A 12,043-nucleotide genomic window follows, 5' to 3' on the forward strand; every position below is an offset into this window, starting at 1 on the left:
TGGCTTATTTTGCTCAACATAATGTTTATGAAATTAAACCATGTACCCTTCTCTCTTCTAGTAATGCCAACTTTCCTCCATTATGCACACCCATCTATACTCAGAAGGCCAAAATACCATATTAAAACAAGGTCAGATAGTCTACCCAATTGAAAAACTGTTTAAAGTTCGTCTTTTAACCATGGGTTAATGACTATGTTAAAGATTTACAAAGAATTAAGTTAATCTAGTGGCATAAAATCAGGCTGAGAGTCATGAAATTATTAGAACAGGTTATAATTTTCTATCTTTCTATAGAGCATAATACTGTGATGAAATAAAGGAGGCTGCATGAATAAGGCTGCTGGTCAAATTGTACTAAATAATTTTGTCTTTGGTATATATTAAAAATAGCTTATTTATAGGTAGAATTTTATCTAAGAATTATCATATGGGTGTGTATAGCCCCTTGTAGATTGCTCTTTTTTGTAGCTAAAATTCTGTGTTTTTAATAGACCATTGTTGAGGGAGGCACTGATCATTGTAATTAATAGTAATATTATATTATTTTAAAATAATCATGCCAGAGATGGCAAATTGTGGACACCAAGGCTACAACTCCTCCCCTTCAATACACAAGACAATGTTACTAATCCATCACACCACTTCACCGCTCTGAGCCAGAGCTGGCCTGTGAATCCTTCTCAACCAAGTACTCTGGGCAGCCACCATCCATCTACTGGAGTTGGCAAAAGAGTGGAAACCTACTGAACTATTCAGATACCTTCTTAAAGAACATGTTATTCATAATGATGTATTGAGATACAGAACGCTACTTTATTAAAATAGTATAGTGTAAGAGTGTAGAGAAAAAAGGGACTTTGGAGTCTAAGAACGCTGGGTGTGAATCCTGGTGCCATAATTTACCTAATGGCCTTGGCAAACCACACCTCTTCTTCAAAAGAGGAATGATCATTGTTATCTTACTGATTTTTTTGCAAGAATATAGAAATAAATTTTTAAAGTGCTGGGCAAATAATAAATGTTCATTAAATGGTGCTTAGTACTCTTATCATACTGGAAATAGCACAGGTTTTTAATCAGGTGACCTGTATTCAAATCTTAGCTCTGCTCCTTTACTGTGACTTTAGATAACTTATTTATTCACTCAGTCTGTTTCCTCATGGGCAAAACAAACAAACAAAAATCATAATAACTACCCTGATGGGTTGTTTTGCAAGAATCAGTGCTAATACATGGAAATTACCTCGAAAATAGTTAAAGCTTGACCAATGATTGCTTTATTTTAATGTTACTGTCATTACTATTCTTCCTTCTGCCTTCCCCCAAAACTCTGGAAAATAATTGAGAAAATATTTGCCAAACTCAGTTGATGGGGCAAAGGTGGTGGGGGCATAGAACTTGAAGAGCTTCCAATGACAATTGGTATTACTGTAATGTTTGAATTTTCCAGCTCTTAATTTATACCTGAAATTTAAAGGCAATATAATAGAAAAACTTAAAAATGTGAATGTTCATTAACTACATATAAAGATTTTTTCAAATACTAATTCAACCATACTAAATAAAACTCCAAAGAAAGAGTAAGCCATGTCATTGTGTGTATGAAGTAGTAAGTTGTTTTTTATTCCAATTTGTTTATCCAATTTATTTATCCAATAGTAAGTTGTTTTTTACTGCTATATCCCAAATAATTTGTTTAACCAACAAATTTGCATTGTTTTCATATTTTAGTTATGATGAATAAAGCTGCTATAACCATTCTTGTACAAGTCTTTTTGTAGACATGTTTTCATATCTTTTGGATAAGATAAATTCCTACAGTGGAATTACTGAGTTATATGGTAGGTACCTACTTAACTTTATAAGGAACTGCCAAAACTATCAGTTTTCCAAAGTGGGGAAACACTTTTACTTCAGCCAGTAAAATAAGAAAGATTTGTTATTCTGCAACACCACCAATATCGCTCACCTAATTACACACTTCATACTTGGTGTTGTCTGTCTTTTAAATTTTAGTCACTATAATGGGTATGAAGTGGTATCTCACTGTGCTTATAATTTGCATTTCCTTAGTGACTAATGACAGCATATTTTCAGGTGCTTGTTTGCCATCCACAGATCTTTCCATGTGAAGTTCACTTCAAGTCCTTTTCGCATGTTTTACATCTGGGTTGTTTATCTTTATTATTGATTTAAGGGTCCTTTATATTTTGGATACTAGTCCTTTGTATATTATGTATTTTCTCTCTGTGGTTTGCCTTTTTGTTTTCTTTATGGGGCACCAAATTTAAAAATGCTTATAAGTTTATTTATTTCATAAAGACCAATACCTATTTATAATTCAAATTGTTCCTAGTAAATTATAAATACAATAGAACTTCCTTACCCTGTTTTGAATTATATTCAAAACCTACAACAAACATTATACTTAATGTTGAAAATTTGAAATTGAAATTGAAAATGAAAATTGAAATTGAATTTGAATGAAATTGAAATTAAAAAAAAATTCCCTTTAAGATAAAGCCTACAATCCTCAGTATAGATCTGGCCAATATTACAAGAGGAAAAAGAGGTAGTATAAATTGTGAAAGAAAAAGAGATAAATTGTTATTATTTGAAGATTGTATGGTCATCTATTTACCCAGAAAAACCAACTGAATCAACTTAGAAACTAATAGAACTAATAAGAGAGTTCAACAAAATTGTCAAATAAATATCAATGTACAACAACAACATTACTTACACCAGGAATACAAAGCTAGAAAAATATAATAAAGTGCCATTCACATAGTAACAAAAATGTATAAAGTGTCCAGGAACTAGTCAAGTTATTCAGACAGTGTCTCAGTAGAAAACAGATGAGACACTCAAATTTGATAATTAGAGAAGAGATGATGATGATGATGATGATGATGATGATGATGATGATTTGGTAAAATACTTTGGAGCCTGTAATATCAGGCAGTGATTGCTACTCTTAAGTCTATAAGTTTTTGAAGTTATTTTGCATTTTCATACAAGGTGGCTTATTTCTTCCTGTGTTTTTGATTTTGGATTGTGAGTTCATGTTCCTTAGAACTTCATTTGCAAAAAATTTAGAAGACAAGGATTTGAAAATACTTTCCATCAGTGTTTGTTTTTGATAGGCACCTGTCAGACTAAGACTTCTTTAAACTAAATTTTACCTTTTGCTTTTATAAGTATTGTGACTTCTGGCCCCAATCTCATGTGTGAGCTGTCTGTGATTAGGAATTCTGAGACAAAAATTGTTTTATTTTTCTTATTTTCTCTTTCCACTCAAAGCCAAGGCTTATCCAAGCAAATATTCTTACCATCTCTTTCTGCATGACAGATTATTGTCAGTCCTATTTTTATGTCTAAACTAGCTGTTTTACTGAGGGAAACAACCAGGGGTTAGGGTGACTCATTCAGTGGATGTCTCTGTCTTTGGCATCCCTGTGCTTACACATTGGACTTATTTTAAAAATAGCCATTGTTGCAAAGATAAAGGCTGAACATGAGACCCAACAGCATGGACTTCCTCTCACCAAGGCTGATTTAGCTACCACTGCTGCTAAAAGTCTGATACACCATATATATTCAATATGTTGATCCCACTGGGCCCACAGTATGATTTCATCCCTCAAAGTGACCTATCAACAATTTGACTACAGGTAATTATATTAGACTATTTCCTCTTCCTTGATTCATTCTATTGTCATTGATAGGTTTTCCATTTATGAGTTTTCTTTTCTTGGATTAAGGAATACACTCTAGGAAGAGGAATTATTCCTTAGAAATAAGAGCAAAACATAAATAGATCTGGTCTCCGTCAGCAGCACTATCTGAGTTTTCACAGAGGGCCTGATTTAATATAATAGGCTATTCCAGACACTACCTCAGACCAAGGGACTAACATTATGGATAATGAATTGTGATAATGTATACATGACTATGGAATCCACTGGACCTGTCATATAATACAACATTTAGAATCTGCTGGTCTGATAAGGTGTTAGAATGTCCTCTTAAAGGTGTGGCTAAGGCATCAGTTTGGAGTGGGGGAGTTGTCCTCCCAGATGAGGTACATATTTTGAACAAAAGGCAATTATAAGGTGTTATTTCTTCATAGTTAGCTACAATGCATGAATTTAAGAATGAAGAGGTAGAAGTAGGCATAACCCTTCTCACCATCATTCCTGGACTAGCTTCATAAATTGTGCATCTTGTCCCTAAAACTTTTGCCTTTCTTTTAAAAGCTGGGGGCCTTGTTGTCTGGAAGCAGGTGAAAAGTGGTAAGATACTTCTATCATGGGATACTTCAAAGTTTTTCTAAACCTAATGTGGGGGAGAAAAAATTTTCATTTCCTTCAAGATCTTCTAGCTGGACTAAAAATTAAATTGACATGAGATAACTTAACTGAAAAAAATCAAGTTTAGTTTGTACTCACAGGAAATCCACGCAGACATGAAATTCCAAAGATGGTCAGGCATAATGAGGTGCATATGTCATCCTGAACTAAATATAAGGGAGTAGTAGTCTGGGACTCCAAAGGGAAAGAATGTAATTCATAGGAAGATGAAAAGAATAAATATTTGTTAAACAGATGTTTGCTGGGTCATTCAGACACAATAGGACATAGAGAAGGCTTTCATCAAAGAGGTCTTGCAAGGGTACCATATCTAGCTCATATTATAGTGTGGTTATTTATGGTGATAGCTCTCTTCCTGGAGCAGGTCTTCTTTCTAAATTCTTTTAGGTAGTTGATGTAGGGAGGTTAAAGTTCTTTCCTGAGTCTTTTGGGCCTGGATTTTTTGTAGCTTGGCAAAATCTGCATGCCTAGGTGGCCTACTGTGGGGTCACCTGCCTGTAGCTCCTACACTAAATTATAACCTAAACTTAATCATTTCAGATTCCTTATACCAGTGAAGAAGAAAGAAATTACTATAGAAGTAGGTGTAATTTACTATGATATCATGAGGAGATAGAAAGGTTGGTATGTAATGGGACGGGAAGAAGTACACTGGAAACTCAAGCATTCACTAGGATGCCTCTTGGATTCCTATATGCCTAGTGCTCTAAACAAAGAAATAAATGGGCAAATGCAGCAGCCATTCCCATGGAAAAGGCATAGTAACCAGAGTCTCAGATTCCTCACAGATAAAGATCTGGGTTATCCTTTTGGGCAAGCAACCTAGACCAGAGGAACAGTTCGCCAAGGATGAGAGAAGTCTACAGTGGGTGTTAAAGGAAAGATAAATTATGGCTTTAGCACCAACTAAACAGCAGAGTCTGTAGCATGTCCCACCATCTCTCCCATTGTACTTTGAAAAAAAAAATTATATATTTGAATATTGTGACTGGCCACCACCTTGAAGAATCAATGACATAGCAGAGTAAACTTAACGTGGGACACAAGTGGATCTGAGTAGTGAAAAAGATACAGTGTAATAGATACTGTGGGCATTCCATCCATATCCTCTGGGCATTCATCATCCCAATCCTCAATGACTCAATTGCTTCCAATAGAAAGCACCTATGACTCTTTGCCTGAGGATTTTCTCTGGATGCTGGAGCACAACTGATCTGTATGAATTTAGGTCTAAGTGTCAGAAGAATTAATGTCTCTTAGGATCAGCAGTGAATCAATATCTGATGGAAGTTAGTGGATACCTGAATATGCAGAGAGTCCTTGCCCTTTTGTTAGGTTAACTGAGGTGGGTTTGTCAGGAATGAGCCCCAGTTTCCCACAGCAGTGGCCTACTAACTTTGTTTCCTTCCCTCTTACACCTCCCCTTTCTTGGTATTTCCTGTGATTACCTCCCAGATTAATTATTTGCATTCACATATATGTTACCATTATTTGGGTGGATTTCTGTTTCTCACAGCAAACAATCCCTGTCTAAGCTGGTTTTTGACCTAAATATCACTCCATTCAAGAAGCCTTGAGAGACACCCCCAGCAGACCATGAAGAAACCTTGCAGTGCACTTGTACAGACTTTGTAATTTTCAGTTCATAGCACTTATCCATACCGTATTGTAATCTCTTATTTGTCTGTGTCTACTGCTACACTGACAATTCAATGAGGCCAGGAACAACTATTTTCTTTTTAGTTATTATATTCAAGTACCCTAACCCAGCAATTGGCATTTGGTAATTTCTCCCCCAAAAAAGTCTTTAAAAAATCAATTAAATAAAGGAGAATAAGACTTGAGTGGGAGACAATGATGAGTTTAGTGTTGGACATATTAGATATGAAGGACCATGGCAGCTGCTTCTTTAAAGGCAGAATTGGATATATGAGTGTGAAGCTCAGGTGAGAAGTGAGGACTGAAGTTACAGATTTTGATTTGTGAGATGTATCATTTATATGATGGTTGAAAGTAAAGAATATGAAGAGTGAAAAAATGTTGGCTGAGCACAAAACTCACAGAACTCTGTCAATTAAGAGATTGATGGAGCAGAGATTTCAAGAAGTAGAAAGTGATTGGTAGCATTCAGTGTGGCAGAAAGGTCAATTAAATTGAGGACCAAAAAATGTCTATTTGATTTAACAAGGTCATTGATGACCATGGAAAGAATAATTCCTTTCTTCAGTATATATTTTTTAAGTTTGTTTTTTTTTTTATTTATTTATTGGAGAAAGGGAGAGAGAGCCTGAGAGCCAGTGAGCAGGGGAGGAGCAGAGGGAGACGGATGAGCAAACTCCATACTGAGCATGGAGCCTGACGTGCATGGGGCTTGATCTCAGGACCCTGAGATCATGACCTGAACTGAAACCAAGAGTTGGACACTTACTCGACTGAGCCACCCAGGTGCCCCTTCAGTAAATATTTTATTTAAAGCATACCATGTGCCAGGCCCTGGTGTAGGCAGAGAGGAAGCAGCAAAATACTGTGTAATGTAGTGATGAATAAAGTAGAAGCCAGATTGCAGTGGTCTGAGGAGAGGCTATGAGATAAAGAAGTAGAAACAGAGAATGCAGAATAATTTTTTTTAAAGTTTGGAAGGGAAGAAGAAAGGTTAAATAGTCACCATAAAGATTTTTCTGATGATTTGCTTTCTTCTCTTGCCTGTTGATTTGTGAGTGATTGGTATTTTTAAAATTTATAATTCATTGTAATATCTGGAAGGACAGCAGTTTTAATGGTGGTATTTGCCTCTTTGACATTTAAGTAGATGTGTCTACAATACCTCAAGAAAAAGGCTTCCAAGCTAGGGGAAATGAATACAACTGGCATAGAGCAACTAGGCCAACCCAACTGCCTTAGATCAGCTAGGCCAACCCAAAGCTTGGAATGACTTCAAGTGCCAAATTTTGAGGGGAATCTGGACCTTAATTTCCACTGTATGGCATAACTTAGGAACAAGAATCATATTACCAAAACATGTAATTCTAAAAAATTTGTATTTTTTCCTTGTGATGAGAACTCAGGATTTACTCTCAACAACTTTCCTATGTATCCTACAGCAGCACTCACTGTAGTCATTATGTTGTACATTAATCCCTAGTACTTATTTATCTAGTAACTGGAAATTTGTGTTTCTGACCACCTTCCTCTAATTCAGCCTCCCCCCACCCTTATCTCAAGTAACCACAAATCTGAGCTCTTTTTTTAAATTTATTTTATTTATTTATTTTAAGATTTTATTTATTTATTTGAGAGAGAGAATGAGATAGAGAGAGAGCATGAGAGGGGGGAGGGTCAGAGGGAGAAGCAGACTCCCTGCTGAGCAGGGAGCCTGATGTGGGACTCGATCCCAGGACTCCAGGATCATGACCTGAGCCGAAGGCAGTCGCTTAACCAACTGAGCCACCCAGGTGCCCTCTTTTTTTTTTTTTATGAGTTTGGAGTTTTTTGTTTTAAGATTCCATGTATCTAAACTTGACATCATACAGTATTTGTATTTCTCTTACTTATTTCACTTAGTGTAATGTCCTCAAGATCCATTCACATTGTCACAAATGGCAAGATTTCCTCATTTTTATGGCTGAATAATATTCCAGTGTGTGTGCGTGCGTGTGTGTGTGTGTGTGTGTACTTCTTCATCTATTCATCCATTGATGGGATACTTAGGTTGTTTCCATATCTTGGCTATTATAAATAATGCTGCTGTGTCAATATGCAAATATCTTTTTGAGTTAGTGTTTTCATTTCCTTTGAGTATATTCCCAGAAGTAGAATTGCTAAATCATATGGTAGTTCTATTTTTAATTTTTTGAGGATCCTCCACACTGTTTTCTGTCGTAGCTGTGCCTGCTTGGAATCTCACTAACAGTTCACAGGGGTCCCTTCTCTTCACATGCTCCCCAGCATTTGCTATCTCTTGGCTTTTGGATGATGGCTGTTCTAACAGGCATGAAATTATAGCTTATTGTGTTCTTTTTTTTTTTTGATTTGCATTTCCCTAATGACTAGGGATGTCAAGCATCTTTTTTTTTTTTTGAAGTTATAGCATCACTGTATTTATACCAGAGGAAGCAGCAAGGTGCACATTCAGAAGTGAATATAACATTGTATAACATTGTACAATCAATTCACATTAAATACCATAAAAGTAAGTAGTCGGAATACAGCATTATATACATACTATCGAAAAGGTAAGGGGAACATTTACACAGTTAAACTTTTTTATAACGTGAATTTTGATCAGCTTTGTTTAAGTTAGCAAAAAGCCTCACAGTTCATAATGAAATGACTGCGTGCCCCAATCTGACCACCACTGAAACTGAGAAGGTCCCTTCCCCAGTTTATGGCTTTATTCCTGACATGCCTCTAAAAAGAGACCAAAGCGATTGTGGAACTGACTCATATCTGGAGTAATGATAAAGTACCACGGACATAATAAAAGCCAAAAGAAGCATCTACAATTGTTTTACCTTTAACTGCTGATGTCACGTACAATATGTTACAAGTAAGCATCGTTGCGCTTTCAGGAGTTGACTGTACTAACCTCTGTAAAAATTTCGGAATGAGCACATCTGAGTATATAGATACTTCCTTATCTTACAAAGTCAAATCGAGCATTTTCTACTGTAAAATTTTTATTTCTGTGTAAAACAAAGACAGAACCCCATGTAGGTCAAACAAGGAAAACAGACACCAAGTTCAAAGCGCTATTAAGTCATGAAACAAAGAAGAATCTGAGATAGAAGTCAGGCAATATAATCCACAACCTTTTTAGGGGCACACTGAACCATCACATCTCTAGTAAGAGCTCTTTTTTTTTTTTTAAAGTCACAAGTTCCAAAAAATTAATGATCCACTCTCTGAATTCAGATGTGAAACTATGACCAACAGAAGATACACACAAACTTTTGTCATGTTAACAGAGGAAATGGTTTTACTAAAAGCTGCTGACGTTTCCATCAGTAGTAACCATAGGGAGGCCGTTGATTGTAACCATAGTGTCTGTATTGATGGGGGTAGTAAGGTTCTTGTCTGTGCTGCAGGTAATCGTTACCCCAGGATCGTCCATGCCACTGATTGGATCGATTGTCACTTGGCCACCCCCATCTGCTATCCCTACCTCTAAACTGTCTGTTATCTTGCAACTGATTGCCTCTATTTCCTTGGTTCCCACCAGCTCTGCTATTCCATTCCTCAACGATTGGAGGGGACTCAGGAGGGCGTTTCAGGTATTCCTGGTACTCCTTGTCATCTTCTGTGAATCTACTGGCAAACACCTCTTCAAAATTGGGAACAGCTTCAGAAGTGTCTGTCATCCTGAAATTCCCAGCAGTCTGAGGCAGCTGCAATGTTTAATCTTTATGTTGTTTCGATCTCCGGCCCACACAGTGGTCAAAGGATCTCCCACTACTTAGCTCTCCAAGGTAAGGGAGCCACTGCAGAGGCAAGCCAACATTCGCCTCATCACGCATCTTTTTATGTACCTGTTAGCCTTTTGTATATTGTCTTTGGAGAAATGTCTATTCATGTATTTTGCTCATTTTTAAACCAGATTTTTTCTTTGTTTGCTATTGCGTGGTATGAGGGTTTTTTTTTTCACATATTTTTTGGATATTAAACTTTTATTAGATTTTTGGCTTACAAATACTTCTTTCCCATTCCACATGTTGTCTTTTTCACTTTGTTGATCATTTATTTTTCTGTGCAAAAGCTTTTAATTTTGATGTAGTCCCACTTGTCTTTTTTTTGTTGTTGTTCCTTGTGCTTTAGTTGTCATACCCAAAAAACCATTGCCAAGATCCATGGTTTTTTTTTTAAATTTTTTATTGTTATGTTAATCACCATACATCATTAGTTTTTGATGTAGTGTTCCATGATTCATTGTTTGTGCATAACACCCAGTGCTCCACGCTGAACATGCCCTCTTTAATACCCATCACCAGGCTAACCCATCCCCCCACCCCCCTCCCCTCTAGAACCCTCAGTTTGTTTTTCAGAGTCCATCGTCTCTCATGGTTCATCTCCCCCTCTGACTTACTCCCCTTCATTCTTCCCCTCCTGCTATCTTCTTCTTTTTTTTTTCTTAACATATATTACATTATTTGTTTCAGAAGTACCGATCTGTGATTCAACAGTCTTGCACAATTCACAGCACTCACCATAGCACATACCCTCCCCAATGTCTGTCACCCAGCCACCCCATCCCTCCCACCCCCCCACCGCTCCAGCAACACTCAGTTTGTTTCCCGAGGTTAAAAATTCCTCATATCAGCGAGGTCATATGATACATGTCTTTCTCTGATTGACTTATTTCACTCAGCATAACACCCTCCAGTTCTATCCATGTCGTTGCAAATGGCAAGATCTCATTCCTTTTGATGGCTGCATAATATTCCATTGTGAATATATAACACATCTTCTTTATCCATTCATCTGTTGATGGACATCTTGGCTCTTTCCACAGTTTGGCTATTGTGGACATTGCTGCTATAAACATTGGGGTGCATGTACCCCTTCGGATCCCTACATTTGTATCTTTGGGGTAAATATCCAGTAGTGCAATTGCTGGATCATAGGGTAGCTCTATTTTCAACTGTTTGAGGAACCTCCATACTGTTTTCCAGAGTAGTTGCACCAACTTGCATTCCCACCAACAGTGTAGGAGGTTTCCCCTTTCTCCACATCCCCGCCAACATCTGTCGTTTCCTGACTTGTTAATTCTAGCCATTCTGACTGGTGTGAGGTGGTATCTCGTTGAGGTTTTGATTTGGATTTCCCTGATGCCGAGTGATATTGAGCACTTCTTCATGTGTCTGTTGGCCATTTGGATATCTTCTTTGGAAAAATGTCTGTTCATGTCTTCTGCCCATTTCTTGATTGGATTATTTGTTCTTTGGGTGTTGAGTTTGGTAAGTTCTTTATAGATTTTGGATACTAGACCTTTATCTGATATGTCATTTGCAAATATTTTCTCCCATTCTGTCGGTTGTCTTTTGGTTTTGTGGACTGTTTCTTTTGCTGTGCAAAAGCTTTTTATCTTGATGAAATCCCAATAGTTCATTCTTGCCCTTGCTTCCCTTGCCTTTGGCGATGTTTCTAGGAAGAAGTTGCTGCGGCTGAGGTCAAAGAGGTTGCTACCTGTGTTCTCCTTTAGGATTTTGATGGACTCCTGTCTCACGTTTAGGTATTTCAACCATTTTGAGTCTATTTTTGTGTGTAGTGTAAGGAAATGGTCCAGTTTCATTCTTCTGCATGTGGCCGTCCAATTTTCCCAACACCATTTGTTGAAGAGACTGTCTTTATTCCATTGGACATTCTTTCCTGCTTTGTCAAAGATTACTTGACCATAGAGTTGAGGGTCCATTTCTGGGCTCTCTATTCTGTTCCATTGATCTATGTGTCTGTTTTTGTGCCAGTACCATACTGTCTTGATGATGACAGCTTTGTAATAAGAGCTGGAAGTCCTGAATTGTGATGCCGCCAGCTTTACTTTTCTTTTTCAATATTCCTCTGGCTATTCGGGGTCTCTTCTGGTTCCACACAAATTTTAGGATTATTTGTTCCATTTCTTTGAAAAAAGTGGATGGTATTTTGATGGGGATTGCATTGAATGTGTAGATTGCTCT

The 12,043-nt window shown here is 37.1% G+C and overlaps 1 protein-coding gene across 1 annotated transcript; it reads right to left on the minus strand.

The window, feature by feature from the left end:
• Window positions 1-9,300: 9,300 nt before the first annotated feature.
• Window positions 9,301-9,872, minus strand: LOC112834669 (RNA guanine-N7 methyltransferase-activating subunit-like protein). Its single transcript, XM_073902652.1, has one exon. The coding sequence runs from the start codon at window positions 9,731-9,733 to the stop codon at window positions 9,377-9,379; it is 357 nt and encodes a 118-aa protein (XP_073758753.1). The 5' UTR covers window positions 9,734-9,872; the 3' UTR covers window positions 9,301-9,376.
• Window positions 9,873-12,043: the final 2,171 nt, after the last annotated feature.

Source organism: Callorhinus ursinus, unplaced genomic scaffold, assembly GCF_003265705.2.
Source record: "Callorhinus ursinus isolate GAN/ISIS: 27379988/994484 unplaced genomic scaffold, GSC_fseal_2.0 scaffold17, whole genome shotgun sequence".
NCBI classification, from domain to species: Eukaryota; Metazoa; Chordata; class Mammalia; order Carnivora; family Otariidae; genus Callorhinus; species Callorhinus ursinus.

Bases quoted from the DNA above. Each gene is read 5' to 3' on its own strand.
- LOC112834669 (XM_073902652.1), bottom strand. From the start codon at position 9,733: ATGACAGACACTTCTGAAGCTGTTCCCAATTTTGAAGAGGTGTTTGCC.